We start from the raw sequence: 22,822 nt of genomic DNA, 5'->3' as shown, positions 1-22,822 counted from the left end.
TCGTGCACGTGCGCCACATCACAGACCCGGAGATGCAGTTTTGAAAGGACACGGCGGGGCGGTGCATGTACGCGTACGTCAGTGAAGGAGCACCAAAGCAGACGGGCGCGCACCCGTTGCCCAGTTTTCTGTTCCCGCACCTTCACAGCTCCACTTTGGCTGCGACCACATCACGACGCAGGGGCCGCGGCGTTGCGCTCGCGACGACAGAATCGATGCCGATTTGCATCAGCTGCTTCCGCCAGTATTGACGCTCGATGCCCTCCTCGATCTCCACCTCCCGGAGGCTGTAGTGAGTTTGCAGCGCGCCAACCACTTGATGCACCACGGCGCGCTCGGCGGCTTCGCGATCGACCAGTTTCTTGCGTGCCTGTGGCTCTCGCACGTGGCTCACTATGCGCATTTCAAGCTCGGTTGGGAATGCAGCACGTTGCCGCGCTTCCTCAGCGCTGATCATTTCGCGAATTGCCTGCTCGGCCAGCGCAAGGTTGGAGAACAGCGTCGCTCCTTGCATTCGCCCACATACGCGCGCTCTACTCATGACGGCGCCGAACGCAAGTGGGAAGCACTCGACCTGCTCCTGCAAGCGCAGCAGCACCACCCCAGTCCACGCCGCATCCTGCGTGTAGAGAAGCTCTAAAGAGCAGCGGTAGTAGTGCTCTTGCTCGACAAGGGCCGCCACCATCAGCTGAGAGCGCCGCTGCAGTGTCTGGCTCGTCGCATGTAGCGCCGTACGGGCCTTTTGCTCCATGTCCCCCACCTTCCCCCGCTGGAGGGCGTGGCGCAGCCTTCGCGCACGGCGAATGGCGATCCAGCTGCGCAGGAACCGCTCAAGCGGCAAGGTACCAACGGTGAGCAGTCGATGCTCGTACCTGAACGACTTTTCAAGGTAGATGTGAAATGCTTCGTCCTCCTCTGTTCTGATTTCATCGCGAAGGATGCTCTCCAGGAGTTCGAGCCGGTAGACAGCCACCGCGAGCGCCGGGTGTGGTGGTGGCGTGGGTGTTTTCGCGCCTTTCCGCTGCCCTTCCGCCTTGTCCGCAAGACGACAGCGGGAAAGAGACGCATCAGCAGTCGCCTCACAGGAAGCAGCCACGTCGCCCGTATCAGACAGCATCACGGTGGACGGGGCGAACAGCGCTGTCAAGGCGGTGGACACGCCTGAAGACAGGGATATGTCCACGTCTGTGCTGCTAGTCAGGTGGACCGCACCGCGTTCGGCGCTGCCCAAGGTAGGGCGGTAGTAGGTGCACCACGCCGCACATGACGCCGGCAAACACCGCAGCGCCTCGCTCGTTTCCTCAGCCTCCAGTAGCTCGCGCGCTAGGCGCTCCTGGCGGGCAAGCAAGAACACCCATGCCCCGCGCTGAAAGTCTCGCGTACCATACTCGCCGCTCATCACCAGCGTCGCCGCCTTGGGAAATGCTACTGCGGAAGGTCGACGGTGGTGTTGGTGGCGTGGATGTTGGTGTGATGGCGAAAACACCGGCATAAGACACGGCGCAAAGGCCCCGCTTACATTCCTCCTGTCGTCGCCGTCATGCAGATTGGCGAGCGCAAGGGCTGACGTCAGCAGTGTGTGCGGCTTCCGCTGCTGCATCGCTGCGCCGAACAGCTGCCCGCTGCCCTCCTCCAGCTGCGAAGAGAATGAGCTCGACGTCGACGGCACCACGGCAACGGCGGCGCAGTCGAACACCGCGTCGGGCTTCGCGCTGAGCGCCTCGGGAGGTTGCTTGGGCGATTCTGCTTCTGTGAGCTCTGTCGGCAGCTGAGCGCCAGACGGCGAAGCTACAAAGTCCCGTGGGCTCAGAGAAGCAGTCTGGTGGGGTAGTGGTCGACGAGGCTTCTGTGAGAGCCGCGGCGAGGTGACTTCATTGCCGCTTCCTTTTGCCCGCATGGGATGCACGACCATTGTGGCAGCAGCTATTGACGGTTCGCAAGGGGGCGCCGCCACACCTACGGTGTTGCTGAGGGGTGGCAGAGGCGGTGAGCGGGGTTGCGAGGTATGGGCCGACAGCGAGCAGTCGCAAGGACGGTACGCGTGAGCCGGAGAACCCGATTTCGATGTGCCGTGCTGCGGGAGCAAGATGTGCGAATTGTTGGTGAACTGCGGGTGCACCATGCGAGGTAGCACACGGTGTACCGCGTACGACGGGCTCATTCGCGGCGGCGGCAGCGGCTGTGAAGTTGATGAGGTGCCACTGTCCATGGGCTCACTTCCGCTGATGCTGCGCGGAGATAAGAACGCCTCGCGCGCATACCCCCCGTTCGGCCGTGCATCTTCTGTCACGGGCTTCAGCTGCGACGGCAAAGGCGACAACTGCGTCTGCGGCACCACAGGCTGCGGAAATGCCAATGATAGTGACTCTGCGTGGACACCTTGCCCGAGGCTTGATCCGCCGCCACTGTCGGAGCGGGCCGGCTCCTCCTGATCCCCACTGCAGCGCAAAAGGTGAAGCGGCGGCCCTCCGTGTGAATGTAGAAGAACAGCATCCGTGGAAGGGGAGGTGTGAGAGGAGTGCCGGTTGTACCTGCTGGAGGCGTCGCTGGCACGCTCGACCTCCGCAGGGGAGTGTGCCATCGGCATCGGCCGCACGGCGGCAGTCGTCGATGTAGGAAACAGCACCCTGGAAGCTGCACAATTCCTGTGGGCACCGCCTCTGTCGTCCGCCAACGGCCCGCCACAGTGGCCAATAGCAGGAAAATCGGCGCTACTGGGCGGCAGCGCGCCATTATTGCTCCCCTTCGCCACTGCCGAGTTCGCTGTGGCCTTCGCAAATGTGGACGCGACAGTCGAAGACCGCGAGGAGGGAATTGTCGCAGAAAAATGCACCGCATTGCCGTACGCTCGGGGATCCATCCTCGGGGCTGTGCGTGCGCACGCTAGGTGCCAAGCTAGTACCGAGTTTCAGCGCCGAGCTGAGCAGCTGACGCTCTTCTCCCCTCCCTCGTGTTAAGTGACTTCACGCGGTGCCCCTCCTGCAGGGCCCTTTCCTTCCCTTCCGCTCCCATTCACGGGCAGAACAAAAACGAAAAGAAAAAGGAGGACGAGGAGGGCGGAGAGGCCGATGATGCAAAACGGCGGCGCACCACGGAGAACACCATGTGCGACGGCAGCGGAGAGGAGAGAAGTAGAGACGGTGGACAGCGGACAAGGTGACACGTGAGGAGGTACTAGCATGACGTATATGCTATGGGAGCGAAAACCGTGGAAGAAGGGGGAGGTGCATTGGCATCAGTGACCTCGCCGTCCGACAACGCGATGCTTCCGGGGTTCCGCTTGCCCCATTGAGCAAACCCACTTACCTTGACCATATAAAGCATACCTGCGCAGCAGGCAGACTCCTGTCCAACGTCATCCTCCGCCACTCCTGCATGTGTGCGTATGTTGTGAGGAGGATGTTGCCTCTCCCTTTCAATGTGCGTGCTGCACGTTTTAGCTCGCGCGTCAGGGGCATGCACCCCCCCTCCCCCCCACACACACATGCACACGTCCCTCCTCTCCGTTTGCATGGTGGGGAGCGCAGGAGGCGCAATGGAGACGACGCATGCAGCCCAGGCACATCGACGCCTCGCCCCAGTCATTGCCGCACTTGTAAACGGGCGCAAGCGAGTGCTTTTCTTTGGTGGTGTCTTCTCTGCCCAGAGAGCGTACAGAGAGCGAAGACCTCGTGTCGGTCAGAGACAAGCATGGGAGGAGAATGGGCACAGGGGCTTGGGTCTGTGTCTGTGTGTGTGTGTGTGTGTGTGCGTGCGTGTGCGTGCCCCTCCTCCCTTTCCCTCCTCCGCCGCGGAATCTATGAAGTTCACTTGCATCTAGCCAGAATGCAAAAAAAATGAAGCGCATGCCCACGCACACGCGCAAACACGAAATTCGCGTGCTTCATAGCCACGGCTTCTCCACTGCGATCTTTCTCCTTCACCCTCCACCACCACCCCATATCTAGGTGCGCAGAAGAGCTCGGGTAGATTTGGAAAGGGCCTCGTTCTGATCAAGGAGCTCCTGCAGTCGGACCTGCTGCGCCGCAGCCTCGGCCACTTCGGCATCGTAGTATGTTTGCACCGTTCGCTGTGTGTCTACCAGTCCCCATGCTGGGCCAGTGCCGTTCAAGTTGCCTTGAGATGTTACGGCATTGGAGGTGGAGAGGCAGACTCGCGGAGAACACGTCGGGTCACTGGGCAGCGGATAGCGTGGTGGCTCACTCTTCACATCTGGAGCCCGAACGGCTTTGCTCAAGACGGTTGCAACGCGGTCGTCGTCGTCGTCACCCGGCACACTGAAGGATGTGGCCAAGGAGCACGACCGCAAGCTCGGCAGGAGACATACAGACTCATCCACAAGCGGGGGCTCCATCAGAGACGCGCCTGCCTCCATTGCGGAGACGCTGGTCAGTGACGCAGAAGGGTCGTCGCGGGCAGTGGTGTGCAGGACTCTATTCATCACCGCGGCGCTGGGGCTTTGCCTCTGTCGCTGCTGCGGTTGCGCCTGCAGCGCTGTCGCATGTCGTTCGCTGGACGAGACCCCAGTACATCCACCGTCCATGACAGCCAGCTCATGCGGGTTGACAGCTCGCCAGTACACGTACCGACGAAACGGGAGCGCGTAGGCCAAGTAGCGGTGCATCGCGTGTCCAGGGTGGCACTGCGCCGCGCGCATTGTACACCGTGTGGCGTTGCGCAGCACACACGTCGCCAGCAGTTCCTCCTCGTCCACTTCGTTCACGCCGGGGATAAGTGTAAGGAGGGTGCGGTCGTCAAAGTGGACCCGAATGGTGCCGTTGGTGAGTGCTGTGAAGGTGCCGATGCCGTCCAGCCGACTTGTCAAGTAGACAACCGAGGCCGCGGAAGCGCTACGGGAGGTGGTCGTCGCCGCGGCTGAGCGGGCTCCTTTGCGGCATGACAAGCCGTGCGCACTAGGTGACAAGCACGACGGCGAAGTCGCTGCCGGTCCGGCGCCACAGTACGCAGCGAGTCGTGGCGGGTCTGTCGATAGCCTATCGGCGTCAGCCGCACGCTGGGCGGCACAGTTCACCTGCGACAGCTGAATGGCGACGTCTACCACAGAGGCGATGTAGCGGCCGAAGCGCAGGCGGCGCACCGCGTCGTTGGCTTGCAAAGGCCCCACTCTCCCACAGGTGACACCCCTGCCCATCGACGCAAACGAGAGCGCTCCTGCTGCTGCGTTGCAGTGCGAGTCCATGTATCCAGGGAAACGTTGTTCGCTTGACACCAACGTTGTGTTGAGCGCCGCCACGGCAGAGCACACACACGCAGGAGTGATGGTGGCTGCGGTGCAGCCTCGTTGTAGGCCGTCCGTCGAGGACGCTAGCAAGCAGTAGAGGCTTTGAGGGTCAATGACGGCGACCGCAAACGCCTCCGGAGAGGCTGCGGCGACTGCTGATGCTGCAGCGGCGGCAGCGGCCTTTTTTTGTGCGTTGCCACGTGGTGAGGACCGCGAGTTGGGCTCGCCACAAAGGTGCCGCATCGCGCTGGGCGACAAGGCACAGCAGCTCTGCAGCACTTCACCGCCGTTATGCAACGGCGTTGACGGGGACTGGGGCGACACGTGAACGTGGCAGCGCAGTGGCGTGATGGTTGATGGCAGGCGCTTGTCTACTGCCGCCATCGCTGCCGCAGTGTCGTGTGCCTGGAGCCGATAAACAGCCGGCGCCGGTGCCGTTACACAAGACGAAGACAAGTGAAGACGATGATGTCTAACTGTGTAGCCCTGCCCCTCGAGCGTGGTTCGCACAACGCTGCCATCTTCGGCTACCCACGCCACCACTTCGGTACCCCGAAGCGGCGCCGCCATCGAAGTGCCTGTCGTGACAGCAGTACCGCTGAGGTTGCCCGTGATGGGTGTGGTTACAGCGGACCCCCGCAGACACCAGTACACGGCAGATGGGCTCTCCCGACTTGCACCGCAGTGGTTCGCCTCGTACATCCAACAAAGTCGCGTGCCGCGTGGGTGAAGCTCGCGCATCGCGTCCACGGCGCGTGTCGTCCGCGGCGCAGCGAGGTGCGCGGCCTGCGATGCAGTCAGTCGAGAAAAACGGCAAGGGTTGGTGTTACAGTGCTGGTTCAGAGCACCACTCCAGCGGTGCGGTTCAGGCAAGCAGCCGTGCCAGGAAGCCGAACGGCCGGCATTGCCGTCGTGATCCGTGCCCAGTGCACCGACCGTGGTGTGGGACGGTGACGCTGATGCCGCACTGGGGGCGTTGCCTTCCTTCTCTGCTCCAGGAAGCTCTGCGTCCAGCTGTAGCGCCAGCTGCAGCATCGTCCGCCACGCATCTGGTGGGTCGCGCACTGGGAACGTCTGCTCCATGTATGTGAACAGCAGCGGCGCCGATGCGGAGCCTGCGGTAGAGATGCGGGCGGACCAGCTAGGCGAAACTGGTAACAGATGCCATGCCGCAGTGTCTCGCGCGTGAAATGACGGCGGTAGTCTCGATCCGTCGCTGCGGGTCACCGGCGCTGGCCACCGCACCGTGAAGGTTTCGCGGTGCACCGCGACCGTCATACAGACACGGCGCAGAGCACACCATAGCTCGAGTACCGTGCCAACAGGCACCTCCTTGGGGGGTGCAACACTCGAATCCTCGCCATACTCTGTCCGCGCAGGTGAGCGCTCTGCCACTCTTAACTGTGTCGCACGCTCCAGAGTAGTCGGAGCTGCGGCCGTGCCATCGATGAGACATGACGCTGACCGCGGTAGAGAGCACCCCGCCGCGCTTGGAACCCCCGGCTGCCGCTGCGAAACGGCTGCGGAAACAGGCCTCCACTCGCGAACGGTTCCAAGCACGACGTGCCGCCGGAACAGGTCAGCGCGCCGCTCCAGCAGCAGGGTGTCGATCGGGGGGCCCGGCTCTTGCCACACGCCACAGGATCCCACCATCAAATATGCCGGTGTCACCGACGAAGCGCTAGCTGTCAACAAGGAAGGCGAGAGAAAAGGTGCAGGGACTTCTGAAGGCAGCAGCGGCGTCAGCAGCCGCGGCTGTTCGCTGAGGCTGTTGAAGATGTGGAGAGCCGCCCGCACCTTACCCACGTCCCTGCTGAGCGTCCAGGCTGTAAAGCACAGCTCGCGGTTATCGTCATCGTCGTCTTGGGGGTCGTTGATCGAGTCCACATATTGAACTGCGGCGGCTGCGGTTGCCTTCGACAGCCGCTGCCGCCTCTCCTCCTGCTGTCGCTGGCGGGCCGCGTGAGTCGCCGCCCGCCGTGCCTCGCGAGCACTAGGTTTGCTGCGCACCGCTACGAACGTGTTCATGTTGTCCACAAAAGACATAATGGTGCCGTCGGAAAAGATGAACTCCGCCCCGCCGTCATCCCACGCGGCAGCGCGGACCACAGAGTCCGCCAGGGGCGACGGCGTCAGCATGGTTGAGCGAAAGCACACCAATGAAAGATAGGAAGATGGGGTGCACAGGAGCTGGTCTTTGTGTGGCTCCGTGCACCACACGCGCAGCGATTCCTTGCCGTTTTAGTGACCACTACGGCCCTAGCCCGTCCCTCACCCCTCAACGGAGTTGCACGCGTGCGTCTCTCTCGCAGGGCGGGGCGGGTCCGATACAGTGAAGGGCACAGTAGATAGAGTGCGAAGGGCAGCGCAGCCGCGTAAGGAGAGAAAAGAGGAGGAAGCATGAGCGAATGGCGGCGTGTGAGCGATGGCCGATACATACAAATCTTACGCTTGATTGATCACGATGATGCTGGTATAGATGGAAAGCCGTGTGTCCCTGGATGCGGGTGTGCGCAGAGCTCGCGATATCGGCTCGGATTGCGGCACCGGCACCGCTACCCAGCATCTCAAGTTGCCTGCCTTGACGGTGGCTGCTAGTTCGCTGTAGCCGTTGTGCGCACTCCTACCTCCACAAGACACGGGGCATCAGTGGAGGTTGCGAGGCGTGCGTTAGCGAAAAGGGGAGGGGGCGCACAAGATATGTACACTCCTGGCTGCCATTCAGCATTTCGCTCCCTTTTCCTCCTGGCCGCCGCTCGCAACCTTACCACGAGCAGCACAGGCCCGCCGCGGCAGCGCCACAGAGACCGGTCTCTCCGCCGTGAAAACTCTGAGCAGTCGTCTGTTTCTGCTTCGGTTTTGTTGTGTGTAGAAAGACTCATGTTATCCTGTGCAGTAGACGCTGCATATGCCACCGCTACTGCTATATATATATATATATACTTACTTCTCGCCTCATTGCTGCCGGTGAGAACAATCACCTTTACTCTCCACCTCGTGCAGCTTATTTCTCGATAGCCTCTTTTGTTTCGAGAGGGAGGGGGGCTGCTTGTCTGCTTAGTTTGACTGATGAGCGAAGGATTGGGGAAGGGTTCAGCAGTACCACCTACACACATACGCGCACGCTGCTCCAAAATGATGATGCCATCGAGTTCACATCCTCATGTTCGAGGAGCGTGTTTGTTCTTGGTTGTTTGCCTTGTCTAGTGGTCGTGTTCCGTGAGCTTACGTGCGTGCACGAGGAACGAGGAGGAAGGAGAGGAGCATCCACGTCTAATCAATATCAGAAATTGAAAAAGGAAGGCAGACAACAAAACACCAACGGTCACGAGAAATAAGATAAAGTTACTTCGGAGAGAGAAAGAGCGAGGCGCGTGTGTGAAGCGATTAACACACGCGCGCCCCTCTCCCTCCGCGCACACCCGCACCAACGCCGCGATCGAAAACCGTTGACATGAACGCGCCGGCACCAACAGGCGTGCTGTCTAACAAACAAACAAAAAACAAGAAAAAGGCAGCACACTCACGCACAAGAAGTAACAACAAAACTAAACCGAGGCACCGAGGAGGAGTAGAGGCGTTAGTTACGAGTCATGTTAAAATCACATACAACGCAAGGAAAGGAACCAAGTACGGGTGCTTCTCCAAGAACGGCCACCGCCGTCATCAACCGCGGCACACGTCGAGTGTGCGAATAGAGGGGCGAAAAGAAAGGGTAATGACAGTGGCTCTGTATGTGTGTAGGGGGTGGGGGTGGGGAAGGGGCCGTCGAGAACAACAAGAAAAAAACCCAAAGCAAACACAGAAAAAAAAGTGAAAAGGAGAGCGAGCGGTGCACACGTGTGAGCAGGCGGAACAAAACGTCGGAAAAGGCACAACAACAAACAGAAAGAAGAAGCAACGCCGCATGAAAAGGGCAGGGCACCGGTGCCATCGCGTACGCAGGGAGAGATGAGGAGGAAACGTAAAGAGACCGCGACAGAGGAAAGGATAAGCAGAATGAAGGCGCCGACTGCTGCGCGAGAAAACGTTGCCCTCATTGATGGATGCGTGGGGTGGGAAAGGGACAACGTAAGGCGGAGGAGGCGACGGCGGTGGCGAGCGACGACAGCCGTATGCGCACTTGATTGCACGCCACAAGAGACCCGACAGGAATAGACAGAAAAAAAAACACGCACACACCAGTACATGCGAGCAGGCGTGCAGAGCGACGCCGTTGCGCGCATACGTGCGGGTCCATATAGCTAGCAGTACACACACAGACACACGCTCCTCCTCTTACGCATGCTTTTTTTCGTTGTTCGCCGCCGGCCCTACCTCTGTGTGTCTGTGTAGACCCCTTCTACCCTTCCCATCCCTCTCGCCTTCCTTCTCCATCTACCAACACCTTTTTTTGTGTTTCGTTTGTTTTGCTGTTCTTCCCGCGCTGCTCCTCGAGTTGTGTGCTTATTTGTTTGGCACCTTCAGCACCTTGATGAGCGAGGCCAGCAGCAGCACATCATCGGGCTTCAGCTCGTCCTTGAACTTCTTCACGGCATCCACGGACTGGCGAGTTATGTGCGACACAATGATGTCACTGTTGTCGAACTGCCGGCCGACCGTGACGCCCGACTCACCGGAGTTTATCTTCACAGCCAGGTCCATGCCAGGGGTGCCGATCTCCACTGGCCGGTTGCCGCGCTCCATCGACATCACGCGGCCAATAACGACGACGCTGTCGTCCTTCTTGCGAATCGCGCTCAGTGGCGTTCCGGGGCGCAGCTGACCACGCTCCACTGTGACAGGAATGATGATGGGGTCGGTCGAGTGGATCGACTCGGCAATCATCTTCAGCTGCACCGGGAAGACCGCGACAGAGCGCAGGCGGTCCTTTTCGCGCTGCTCGTACTCGTTTATGTAGCGAGTGAACTTGTCAAAGAGGTGGTAGATGATGTTCGCCTCGAAGATGTCGATGTCGTTCTTTTTCGCGATCTCGCGCGCCTCCTCGGAAACCGGCACGTCGAATGCAAGAATCACGGCGTAGCGCGGCTCCCGCCGCTTCATCGATAGCACCTGGTGCATGTGACGCTTGTAGATTGGGCCGATGGCGATGCTCGCCACAGGGATTTTCATGCCTTTCAGGAACGACAGAAGGGCTTCGAGGGCGCCGAGGGTGCTGCTCTGCACACTCACGCCGAGGCCGTCGGGGTCCAGAAACTCGTTGATATTGGTCGCATCCTTCATGACCAGCTCGGCGATCTTCTCCTTGTTGTCGTTCGCGTGCACAACGAGGAGCTGGGTACCGGGGATGACATACTCGAGGTCGTTTCCGGAGATCTTCACACCCATTGCCGCCTTGATCGACTTGTGGTGAATGTACTCGCCGCGCACACGCATCTCGCGCAGGGGCTGCGGTGTCAGCAGCGACCGGATTTGCGTGAAGATGGGGCCGTTCTGACCGCACAGACATACCTCGTCTCCTTCGTGCAGCTCGCCGTTGATGAGGATGACGTCGACCGTGAAGCCGTACCCCGTGATCGGCTTCACCTCAAGCACCGTACACTGCAAATCGTCCTTGTAGGTCACCTTGCCCTCCATGAACTGCTGCACGAGCTGAATCTCCAGCAGAAGCAGGTCGCACACGCCCTCACCGGTGCGGGCCGACGTCGGCACGACCGAAACAACGTTGCGCACCTCCTTGTTGTTGTAGTACAGCTCCGAGTTTAGCCCCTCAGCGGAGAGCTCGTTCTTCACCTGGCACCAGCGCGTGTGGAACTCGCTGCGGACGTGCGCCTTCTGCAGCTCCAGTGACTGCTGTATGTCCATGTTCTCGTGCGGCTGCCAGTCGAACAGGCGATCCACCTTGTTCAGTGCCACAATGAATGGACACCGCTTTTCGCGCAGCAGGCGGATGGACTCGCGCGTCTGCTGCTCCAGACCGTGCATGATGTCCACCACCAGAATCGCAATGTCGCACAGGCTGCTGCCGCGGCTGCGCAAGTTTGTAAAAGACTCGTGACCGGGTGTGTCGATCACCAGCAGACCCGGCACGTTCAGGTTGCACTTGTGCTTCTTGATCAGCTCCGCCGTGGCAGACACGAGGGACTCGCGAGGGAAGAAGGTGGCGCCAATCTGCTGCGTAATACCACCGGCCTCGCCTCCTTGTACGTTGGTAGAGCGGATGCGATCCAGCAGGCTGGTCTTACCCGTATCGACGTGGCCAAGCACACAGCAAATCGGGGAGCGCAGGTTGCTCACCTTCTCCAGAACGTGGTTTTTCGACCGAATCTCCGCTTCCATCCGCTGCTTCTCCGCCTTACGGGTCTCCTTGCGCTCAGCACGCTCGGCACGGATGCGCTCGTTGTTCGTGTGCCGGGTGGCACGACGCTCATCGCGCTCCATGACGGCTTCCCAGTCGTCCTCGTCGATCTCCTCTTCCGACTCTGTCAGCTCCGTCGGCTCCCCCTCTTCCTCCTCCTCTTCTGGAGGCGGCGCCGCGGCAACCACCGGCTTCGGCTTCGGCTTTGGCTTCGGCTTTGGGGCAGCGTTCTCCTCCACCTTGCGCACCTCCTCATCATGGCGAATGCGATCTATATCGGGCAATATCATGCCAGCCGCGCGCATGCGGTCGAGGGCGTCGTTCTTCCCAGCCGCCTTGCGCTCCTTGCGGGCCAGGCGCTCTTCCTCCTTCTGACGCTCGCGCTCCTTCTGGCGCTCCGCCTCCTCGAACTTGCGCTGCTCCTCAGCGAGCCTCTCCTCCTCACGGATGCGGCGCTCCTCCTCTTCGGCCTCGAGGCGCAGACGCTCCTCTTCCACCTTCTGAAGCTCCATCTTCATCTTGAGCTTCGCCAGCATGGCGTTCGGCGGCCCCTTCTTGGCGGCCGCCTTGGGGGCTCCCTTGGGCGCCTTTGGTGGCATGGCTCCTGCGGCGGGTGTGTGGTCGGGTGTGGGTGTTCGAGGGTGGGAACGCGGTAGGGCTCACACACGACTAGCGAGGGTGAGAGAAACACGAAGATGAGGGTGTCAGCTGTGGTGTGGTCTCTTGTCGTGCTCCTCTCATACGCTTTTCGCTGCGTCGGTGTTGTTTCGCTGGCGTGTGTGAATGCGCGTCGACGAGTGGCGCTTCGTCAGAAGGGGACGACGGCTTCTCTCGCTACCTGGACGGATGTACATGCAGACGTCGTTGTGGTGTGTCGGGTCTTACTGATTGTTTGTTGTTGTCCTCGTTGTTCTGTGTTATTCTTGTCGCTGTTGCGTTGTCTGTGTTGCTGCGACTGCAAACAAGCAAAACAGCGGAGGAAAAGGGACGGAGAGAAGGAGAGCGGTGGTGCAGAGTTCTATGCGTTCAATGCAGAGAGTCGGGAGGTGAGCACCATGTTAGCAAGAGGGGTGAAGCGCAAGAGCTCAAAACACAACAAAAACCAAACAAAAAAGGGGGGAGAAGAGAAGGAAACACTCCGAGAGAGAGAGAGAGAGATAAGGGTAAACAAAACTGATGAAAGCTTGGGTTGAAAGTAGGCGGCTCAGCCTTTTTTTTCGCGGATGCTGCTACTGCTGCTGCGAATCGGTGGAGGGGGGGGGGCGAACGAGTGTTGCCGTGGTGGTTGTAGTGTTGGTAGTGATAGCCGGCGACAGATTTGTTTGTGCACGTGGTTTTGTGATGCGGTACGGGTGCGCAGATAGAGGGGGGGGAGAAGAAAGTGGAGGGAGTGCGAGGGATTTTAGTGCAGTTCGGCTTTGCGCCATAGAGGGCATGCCCGGCATGACGGATATCTCTCATTGGTGCATGTTGGCGCGTACGCGTCTAAGTCGATCACTGCACAAAAGTTTTATCTGCATCTGCTAGCGTACATGCACGCATAAGGAGGGACGAGGACAAGTTTCAAGGGGGAGCCCCACCCCACCCCCAGCCGCCCTGCACACAGAGAGACGCGGCCTGGCATGTTTGCTGCTTCGCAATCAGCTTCTCGACATTAGGCGATCCATGAAAGAACACCGATTGATGTCTCTCGCCCAGACATTGACCCACCCACCCACCCACACACCCACACACACACACACACACACACGCACGCTACGCCTCCCCACAAGGGCGCCATGGGTGGCTTCACCGGAAACAAACAAACCACAGAGCAAAAAAGCGCACACAAAAGTACAAACACGTCAAAACACACGACAACACATGCAAACCCGATAAACATACGACGTGTATCTGTACGTGGGGCTGCACACGCAACAAGTGACCCTTCAGGCTTGTGCGTGTGTGCGTGATTGTTGAGGCAGAGGGTGGGCGGCGGCCCTCTTTTTTGCTGCTCTTCCATGGGTCCAGTCTCGGCTCGGAGGCACCTGCTTTCTTTCCCGCCTCTCCACCCCTCCTCCTACGCTACCCAATGTTGGACGGACGCACTCGCTGACTCGCGCCTAGGCAGACAAGTGCATCACTATGCCTCCTCCCACCCCCGACAACAACAGCAACAACGTCGGAAGAGAAGCGATAAGAGCTTCCAAAACAAAAACAAAAACACTGCAAACGCACGAGGAGAAGGTGTCGCGGTATCAGGAAGGGAAAGAATGAGGCGGAAAGGCGATGCAGCGGAAGGGGATGGTGCAAACACAAGGCAAGAGGACAACAGCATGCCAAAGCATGCGATCCTGCATGCACAACAGTAGAGAAGCTCACAAATATTAAATAAGGAAAGAGAAAGAGCAAACTGCATTTTGTGACGGCTCTAACGAGAGAGGGAGAGAAGCCAAGGAACACCACATCAGCGACGAGGAGTAGCGGCAGCACATCGTCGCCTCTTCCTGGGACTGCAAGAACAAGGCCATGGAAAGGTGAGGAATGGTAACCCGCCTGTGCTCACCCCCCCCAGCGAAGCCTCTCAAATCCCTCCCTTTGCATGTCCCGCTGTCCCCCCTATCCAGCTATAGAGGCAAAGAGCAACGCAAAGCCACAGTCACCTTAGTAGGAGGCTGCGGCCGTCATCGTATGAGACAGGAACTCCTCCATGCCCGGCTCCAGCTCTCTTGCCAGCACATTGCCGTAGTCCCACAGCTCCGCCGACAGGGCCGCGATATCGATACGCTCCGCTTTCTGAGGGAGCACCACAATCCACTCGTACTCGAGTCGTTCGCCCTCGTCGCCAGCCTTGGTGATGATAAGTGGAGTGCGTCGTGTCTCCACGAGCTGCAGCGTCACACCCGTCTGCGTCCGCATCGCCCACTTTCGAATCACGCGCTCGCAGCAGTAGCAGACTTCACCAAGCTCCGGCGAGAGCACCGACTGTACCGAGTCGCGAGTGCTGCGGAGAATGTCCGCCTCGAGGTAGGCGTCCGTGACACGCTTCTTGATGGGATGACGCGCACGCACGAGAAACCGCAGATCGGGCATTTGAGAGCGCACGTAGTGCGTGATGAGAAATCTGTCCCACGGCCGGTTCATCTTGGTGCACTGCAGCTGCGCGTTCAGCTCCCCATCGAGCAGCTCACTAGAACGACGGATGCTGATCTTGTAGCTTGTCGTCGCATCCTGCACTAGCTTCATCCCAAGTCGCTCAGCCAGCTTCTCCATCGCCTCCGCGTTGGAGGCGGAGGCGATGGCAAACCACACGTACGGGTGGTAGGCATAGAGGTGCCGCTGCAGCGTCCACAGAGGGAGCGTGTTGCGGTTCTGTTTTGCAATGGTGCGATAGAAAATGACGCGGCCGGCGCCGATGTTCAGCTCGCCGTTCATGTTGGTGTTCCACAGGTTGGCGAGGCACCACTCAAGTCCGCGGCGGAAGTGCTGCTCGTTCGCCTTGTCTACATTCACTTTTGAGACAAGGTAGGCAATTTTGTTTTTGCTTTGCCCAGGAAACTTGGACGGGTCCAACGCTGTCAGACCAACATCGGCGGAGAGGTCGCTGTGAAGTAGCTGGTAGGCGCGCGGCACAAGCGGCTCGTACCGTTCGCCCATGCGCAGCGGGTTGAACTCCATGTAGTCAATGTGGCGCCGCTCCTCAAAGCCGGGCTCGGCTCCCCAGTCACCGTACTCGTCCGCCTCGTCGAGCGTTTCCTCGACACGGTCGGAGCCAGTCATGGTCACCGTCGCACCGGCGTCCTGCGGCACCGTGATGCTTGCCTGCTCCGCCGACAGTACCTCCTCCACTTGCCGCACGAGAGTGCTTTTCTTCGCCTGAGGGTCAATCACGAACGTGCTGCTGCCGCCAGCGCGCTGCTGCTGTTGCTGCAAGTAGTACGTGAGCTCTGCCGTCGAGAGAGAGAAGAGGTTGCCCTCATTCCACAAACCCCACACGAGATCATGTGTGATGTGGCTGAAGTCCTGGTGTGGAGCGGCCGACGATTGCCAGCGGCAACTGTGCGCCAACGCCGTGGTCCCGTTCGACAAGGAGGCACGATGAGGCCGCATACGGGGGGCGCGGCGATGCGAGTCGTGATGTTGGTGGATGGCGGTGCCGGCAGCGGCGGACATCGACCGAGCTAAAGCCGCGCTAAGGACCGGAAAGGCACCAGTGGTGCCAAGCATCACTGCCACTTGCCGCATCTGGTGATACGCAGTCGCACGCCGCATTGCTCGGCTCCTCTTGTCGTTTGCTCTCGCTTTGCGGCGAAGAGGTGCAGCTAGACCGGGACAAGTAAGGAGACGCGCCAGTGCGTCTGTGTGTGTGTGTGTGTGTGTGTGTCTGTGGTGCTGGCGGGAGGAGCTGGGGAAGTCTTGTCCGCTCCAAAGGATCGAAAGAAGCGAAAAGGAGCGGTTCCCCAGCTGGGCTGGATGATATGGGGCGCCTGCGGCGGCAAGAGTGACGACGGAGAGAAAGGGAGAGTGACAAGCAGACGCGCTTGATGTGCGACTGCGGAACAGGGAGGCGAAAAGATGGCGGATATACGAGTAGGGCGACGGATGGAGCGAAGGGAAAAATATGATGGAGCTCACCAACGCTTCTTTTTTCTTCTGAGAGCAATGCGAAAGAAAATAGCGGCCAGAGAAAGGGACAGTGAACGGACGGGGGAAAGTAAGAGGGAGGCTGTCACGCAGCGGAAGCGTCTAGAGAGACACACACAGACACGCAGAGATTTATTTCGTGCCTGCGCATGGGCGTGTGTGTCCGCGAGTCCGTAGCAGTTTCCGCTTTCTCCACGGGAGTGTGGTAACGTGAACGTGCCATTAACGGGTGGTCTGGCCACATCCGCGCTGCCTCGTCATCGTAGCCCCCCCCCCCTTCTCACCCGTTCCTCTACCTTGTTCAGCACTCTCCATATCTGTCTTGCTTGCCTTCTAGAGCAAGTCCGCTTATCGTTTTCCGCTCTGTTTTGAATGTGCTGCTTCTATTGTTTGGTTGCTTTTCGTTGTCTTTAGGGTGTGCACTTCTCCCTACACACCTCTTCATGACCTCAACCCCGACTTCTCGTACTCTCACTGAAAAAGAGGGGACGCACCCGCGCAAGGCGCCTCCTTTACGAAAGAGGTACTGGTTCCCTTCCTTTCGTCTTGCCGGATGGCGGGGGCTGTCCTTCCACCGGCTGGCAGCGAGGGGCAGGTGTCTGAAACGTCACACGAGCATCACGATGTGTGTATGTGTGTGGGTGTGGGTGTATGGAGGAGTACGAGGCCTCTTTTTCTGTAGAGGAGTGTGCAGGAGGGAGAGGGAGGACTCGGTGCGCATGGCCGCAAAGTACACAACAAACAAGGGAAAAAAGGGACAGCACGAGCGAAGCAAAGGCGGGAAGGGCAGTTAGCGACGGATGTCGACCCAGGAGGGCTGAGACAGACATGGCAGGTGAAGCGTACGGCCACAGGTCTGGGGGAGAGGATGGGCAGCTGTTAGGAAGCGCATTAAAGACTAGAAAGGGAAGGCCAAAGGAGAAGAGGAGTCGTGCACCGACGTTGATCATCTCGTGCACATGCGTGTGCGCCTCCCTCCTGCCCTTCCCCAGCACCCCGCCACGCCTTCCGCAACTTTGCATGCACTCCACAGTCAGCCGTGCGCCCAGCGGAGCCTCGTGCTAAGAGCAGCAGTGCCCATGTTGTGACTACTTTTGCTGGTTTCTTCTTTCGCCACATGCATGTATGTGTGTGTGTGTGTGTGTCTCACTCTCTTTTCGTTTTTTTTTTTGGTTTGCTATCGAGCAAGAGACACAAAACACAACGCCACGTGCTGCCGTTTGCTGTGGTTTGTGTGACACGCAAGGCGAGACCAAATCCGCCACTCCCTCCTCGTTGCTTTTTTTAGATGATTTTGTTTGCTTGTTTGTTTTTGTACTGTTAATGTTATTGTTTCTTATTTTACAAGGCCACCACTGCGCACATCTCTCGTGCGTCATTGCGTGCACCCAACGCCAGCACTCTCTACTGCTCTCGGTGGGCAAGAGGGGAACGTTTCGCTGTCTTGAGCGTATTCTCTTTTGTGCACTTTCCCTGATCCGCTGCGTGACTTCGCACTCCTCTTCGGCGTTTGTCGGCAGCGAATCAGCTCTTTATTCCTTTTTCGCTTCACATACATACATCTTCGTGTTCAGCTTATCTACCCCCTTTCTCTCACAATAATGGAGACGACGCCTCTAGCGCTCTCTCCCGCTGTGGGCTCCTCAGCGTGAATCGAATGTGGCGCCACCTACAAAACACGTGTGTTATTTTTTTTGTTTTTGACAAGTTTGGTAGACCAAAAGGTCGCTTACTCGCACAGACATTGTACGAGCGTGAGAGCCGCGCGAAAGAGAGTCGTCTTGGTCATTCCTACAATGCTGGTTCAGGGTGGGGTGAAAGGGGGAAGGCAAGAGAAGCTCTTCACATTCCGCATAGCTCCCTCCGTGTGTCAGTACGTGTACGTGCAGACGCACTCGAGCTAGTATACATGCGTTCACGTGTGCGTGTAAGTGCTTTCTGCCCCCGCCCGTGTGAAAAATGAGAGGGGACGATAGTGGAACCAGGAGAGGAAAGCAATCACCTCGTTGACGGAGCTCCATCCCATTTCAACGCTTGCGAAGAGCGGTGCCAGAGACCTTATGCATATCGCCAAATAGCGGGCCAACGGACTTTGCCCTCTGCACTTCAGGGATTGCTGGTCGCCGTTTTCCGCCTCGTCTACGAAAGCGTAGCGCCCGCCTTTCCCTCATCCATCGTGTCCCCCACGCCGTGGCAGGCGTGATGAGGGGGAGGAGGGCTGTTGGCCGGGTAGAAACATCGGAACTACACAGACGATGCAGGAGAGCCAGTTCGCATCTTCCTCAACACAAAAGGAAGAGGGCCACCACGCCACCACACATACATGCACACATACACACACACGCATCCGCATGTAGCGGCCGTAACGCTGCCCCAAAAGAAAATAGCAGAGACCTCTACAATGGAGTGAAACACCCTTGTTTGGTTTCAACGGCAAGAAGAGGGAGGGGGAAGGGGATGGCCAGCACCGAAACAACAACAACAACAAAAATTGAGCTGCGCAACAAAAGCGCCGATCAAAGCTAAAGAAAAAGCAGATAGAAACATATATATATATATATTCCTCTCTCTCTCTGTGTGTGTGTGTGTGTGTGTCCGTGTGCAAACCACCAAATCGAAGATCAACTCCCTCGCCTCGCCCCAACATCAGTGACACCAACCTTTTCCTTCTCTTTCAGTGTGAAGATGAAAGTGTGCAGCGCCGACTTTACTACTTGCCAGAGCGAAGGACAACCGGGGCAGAGAAGACCAACGGCGCTCCCTCCCCACACATCCTTCTGCGGCACCACCCGTACGCTGAGACGTAGGCGTCCTTTGAGTTGAACAAAACAGGCCGAAACACACACACACACACAAGCAAACTTTAATAATAGGAAAAGACAACAATATGCAACAAAGAAACACACGTGCGCATACATGCCTGCGTGTGCGTTCGAGAGAACACCACCACAGAGAGTGTACATACACATGTATGCATATGTGCGTATGTCTTTACATATACGCAGATAGATAGAGATATGCGCATCAAAGACAGGGGGACGAGACACGGCTAGGAGAGAGGGAGGGAGGGAGGGAGGGAGGGAGGGGAGGGGGGAGTAACACGTGACAAGAAGACGATGCGACGCTTTCTGTTTGGTTTCTTTGCCACCTGGCTTTCTAGACGGAACACTTCGACACCGCGACACCTACACAACCACAGCTCGCCTGCGTCTGCCGCATGAGCGGCTACGTCCTCGTTCTCCAGGGCGCGCCTACACGGACATGGCTGCACCGCACGCCTTGGCGCAGGCGGGCCGCGGCCAGGGTCCTGCTCGAGGGGGTGGAGGCCGTGCGGGTAGCAGGGGGTCGCCCAGGTGCACGCCGGGTAAGCCGGGGGAGGGGGCCGGCCAGCCGCAGGCGAGGGCCCCCGGAGACGCCTGCGCCGACCCCTCCCCTCCTGCCTGTGTGCCCTGCTTCTCCCTCAGCTGCGCCTTGCCGCAGCATCCCATAGAAAGACGCCGTGCCCCTCCACGGTGGGCGCCGGTTGGCTCGGTGGTGCCCCGTTCGGGGCGCGCTCGCCATGCCCCCGGCGCCGGCGCCCCCTCCGCCCACCCGGCGGGACGGAGGGGATATGCCGCATGCCTCGCACACGTGCGCTGCGGGGCGGACCGGCGTGCAGCTCGGCGCGCCTGTTTGGCCCACTCCTCCCCCTCGCCCTGCTGACCTCGCGATGCCCTGCTCGGATGCGATGCGCCATGCCAGCGGTGGCTGACCGCGCGCGCAGTGCTCGCATTTTCGGGTCACGGGGCCTGCTTCGGGACGGCGTTGTTGTCTTGTCTGGGGGGCGTGTCTGGACGGCTTGCCCGCATGTGCCGCGACAGGCGGGACGCTGCCTTGAGTCCTGTGGCAGCGGGCGCGTCGAGCGGAGGGGGCCCGTGGATAGGCATGCGCCTGCTCGCGAGGAGACCTCGTGGCCTGCCGTTCCGAAGGGACACAGGGAAAGGCGTGCGTTTGCTGCATCGCAGAGACGATTCGTATTGAATCAGCACAAAAAGTGATCATGATTTCACACTGCTTTGGCGCCGCAGCAGCGCAGTCCTGCACGCCCAAACCGATAGTCCGCAAGGATTTCTGAAGGAAGGATGCAGGCCCTTGGCTGCCCCACTGAGTACGTCCTGGATCCTGATACGATGGTGCGGCGCCCAGCGTAATGAGAAAGGCCAGGACAAGAAAAGAGAAGAAATGAGCGCCAGAAAAAGAAACCGGAGTCGCTCTTTTAGTAAAGGAAATTGCAGGTGTTATGCTAAGTGTTGCTTTCGAGGCCGTGGGCAGACGGGGAGTGGAGCGGGTTCGAGTGGCAGCTACCAAAGAAGATACGCAGAACCGAGTGGGGAGAGGTCTTTGCCTCGCCAGCAATCGCGACACGCACACACATACACTCAGGGGTACAAAAAAATATAGCCCTCATTGGTGGGTTTGAGGGTGGAAGAGAGGGTACGAAGTAGAAATGGAAGAAGGAAAGGAGTAGACGAGAGAATGCAGCCATGGACGAAGGCAAACCTCGAGAGAGATGACGGAGGAGACGAAACACAATGAAGAAAAAAAACGAGAAAATCGACAGTCGAGAGCACGATCAACGGGAACGACACGAGGGGGGAGGGCAAGTGCGGGGTGAAGTAGGGTGAGCGGGTGGGTGGAACAAAACAGCAAAAACAAACAGAGAAACGAAACGAAGCGTATCCGAAAGAGAGATCCAAAAACAGCCACCACCGGCACGACCAAACACGCAGAGGCGCCCACTCAAAAACAAAAAAAAGAAAAGCAAAAGCAGCGGGTAGGAAAGGAAGAACAACAAAGCAAAAGAGCTCAGAGAAACAGAAAAGAAGGGAAGAGCAGATCACAGTCAACACACACGCACACACACATTGACATAGACATAGACGGACAGCCCAGGTAGAGAACAAGGGCAACAAAGAAGAATCTAAGTAGGAGAGGAGCGGCAGTAGGCAATGGCAACAGATAGAAAGCGAAAGGAAGGTGAAACTAAAAAGGAGAAGACACAGTGATCCAGATGACAGGGATGCAGCCGCTTAGAAGAAAGTCCATCGATGTTTCTTTTGGGGTTTCTTGAGAGTCCATATGACATGAGCGCCATCTTCTTGCCGACACAGCCAGAGAGGAAAAGACGGGAGAAGTGAGACAAACGTCCTGCTGTTCCACCATCAAAAAAACAAACGAAAAATACGATCACCTTGATGATAAAGCCCAATCCCTGTCTTGCCCACTTTCATGCCTCCATCGGCTCTGCTGCTGCTGCTGCTACCGCCGCAACATACCTCTCTCAGTCGGTGTAATGTGAGTCACAAAAGAACATTCAAGAAGAAAATTGATTGAAAAAAGGAGAAAGAAAGAGAGAGAGAGAGAGAGAGAGAGCTATGCAGGAAAATGGGTAGCCCACTTTGGCGTTCTGCCCTTTCTTTGTTGTTGTCCACATGAAGCATATTCATGCGAGTTGAAAAAGGAAGCGGTGTGTAGCCGTGTTGGCGACACTGTGGTGCCTGTGTGAATGCCTCTTCTTTTCGTCTTTCCTTGCTCGGTGTTTCTATTGGGTCTACGTGAGTGTGCAGCGGCGCAGAGACTGAGAGAGATGGCGAAGTTGAGTTGCCGACTTTACTAGAATGTGCGCACGTCGCCTTTAACGGGAGAGACGGAAGTGAAGAGGGCGAGATCGTGAAAGAGGTGGCACACTAGCACGCAGCTAAGGTGCGACGCACACACCTGACCGTTCACCTGAAAAGGAGAAGATGAAAAAAAGGAGGAGCAAGAGAACGAAGGGGAAGGGGGCAAAATACGCACATATATACGGTTGCTATAGAAGTCGGAAAGGAAGGGGATGGCATACGCACACCCACTAGCACATGCAGACGTGAACGTACTGCAGGTAGGGTCGCGAGTAAAAAAGCTTGGGAACAAGTGGGGGTCATAGAAAGTATCCGTGCAGATGTAAATAAAAAAGGCGTATCCATATATAGCCCATATTGTCACAACCGCGCGCACACGCACACGCGCAAGAACACCCACACACAGATGAACGCACCCGCAAGGTGCCAAAATGAAACAGAAAAAAAAATAATAAAGAAACAGCGCGAGCAGGAAGAGTAAACAAGTCTGGATGACGAACAGAAACAGAGAACGACATGACAACGTACACACACACACACACACACACACGAAGGCGTAGAACACTTCGCAAAGACAAAAACAAGGGAAAGGAAAACGTACATACACATGCAGGACGAAAAAGGGCGAAGCTGTGCGCCCGCGGACAAAGCAGCCTTGCGGATGTGCAGAAGGGCATCAGCGCCAGATGTAGAGAAAGAGGACGAGGAGGAAGACAGAGGAGAGGGGAAAACAGAAGAGCGTTCAACAGCATACATATTCACACCCCACGTCGCCGACGCCGCCCTGTTTGCCTCTCCCCCTCCTCACGTACACCGATGTACACGCCACCTTCCGCCGCTTGTGAGAAAGCAAAGAAAAAAATGATGCTGGGGACAGGGCAACCGAAAACGAAAAACCATATGGAAGAGCAAGCGCAAACATGAGACATCATCACACACACACACACACACACACACACACACACACACACACACACAAAGGGTGAGAGAGAAGAGGGC

At 58.2% G+C, this 22,822-nt stretch overlaps 5 protein-coding genes across 5 annotated transcripts; all 5 read right to left on the bottom strand.

Moving 5' to 3' along the window:
* Positions 1–142: 142 nt before the first annotated feature.
* LMJF_33_2760 (conserved hypothetical protein) lies at positions 143–2,209 on the bottom strand (the record flags this gene model as incomplete). The annotated part of the gene is made up of 1 exon (XM_001685987.1): positions 143–2,209. The coding sequence occupies one exon, from the start codon at positions 2,207–2,209 to the stop codon at positions 143–145; it is 2,067 nt and encodes a 688-aa protein (XP_001686039.1).
* Positions 2,210–3,943: 1,734 nt separating this feature from the next.
* On the bottom strand, positions 3,944–7,381 carry LMJF_33_2750 (conserved hypothetical protein; the record flags this gene model as incomplete). The annotated part of the gene is made up of 1 exon (XM_001685986.1): positions 3,944–7,381. One exon carries the CDS (start codon positions 7,379–7,381, stop codon positions 3,944–3,946), a length of 3,438 nt encoding a protein of 1,145 aa, XP_001686038.1.
* Positions 7,382–9,688: 2,307 nt separating this feature from the next.
* LMJF_33_2740 (putative translation initiation factor IF-2) lies at positions 9,689–12,139 on the bottom strand (the record flags this gene model as incomplete). The annotated part of the gene is made up of 1 exon (XM_001685985.1): positions 9,689–12,139. The coding sequence occupies one exon, from the start codon at positions 12,137–12,139 to the stop codon at positions 9,689–9,691; it is 2,451 nt and encodes an 816-aa protein (XP_001686037.1).
* A 2,044-nt stretch (positions 12,140–14,183) lies between these two features.
* LMJF_33_2730 (conserved hypothetical protein) lies at positions 14,184–15,692 on the bottom strand (the record flags this gene model as incomplete). Its single annotated transcript, XM_001685984.1, has 1 exon — positions 14,184–15,692. One exon carries the CDS (start codon positions 15,690–15,692, stop codon positions 14,184–14,186), a length of 1,509 nt encoding a protein of 502 aa, XP_001686036.1.
* Positions 15,693–16,464: 772 nt separating this feature from the next.
* Positions 16,465–16,608, bottom strand: LMJF_33_2725 (hypothetical protein; the record flags this gene model as incomplete). The annotated part of the gene is made up of 1 exon (XM_001685983.1): positions 16,465–16,608. One exon carries the CDS (start codon positions 16,606–16,608, stop codon positions 16,465–16,467), a length of 144 nt encoding a protein of 47 aa, XP_001686035.1.
* Between the last annotated feature and the right edge of the window lie 6,214 nt (positions 16,609–22,822).

Source organism: Leishmania major, chromosome 33 (genome assembly GCF_000002725.2).
Source record: "Leishmania major strain Friedlin complete genome, chromosome 33".
Lineage (NCBI taxonomy): Eukaryota > Euglenozoa > Kinetoplastea > Trypanosomatida > Trypanosomatidae > Leishmania > Leishmania major.
The sequence above is the reverse complement of the archived record's forward strand: the minus strand, read 5'-3'. Positions and strand labels throughout refer to the sequence as shown.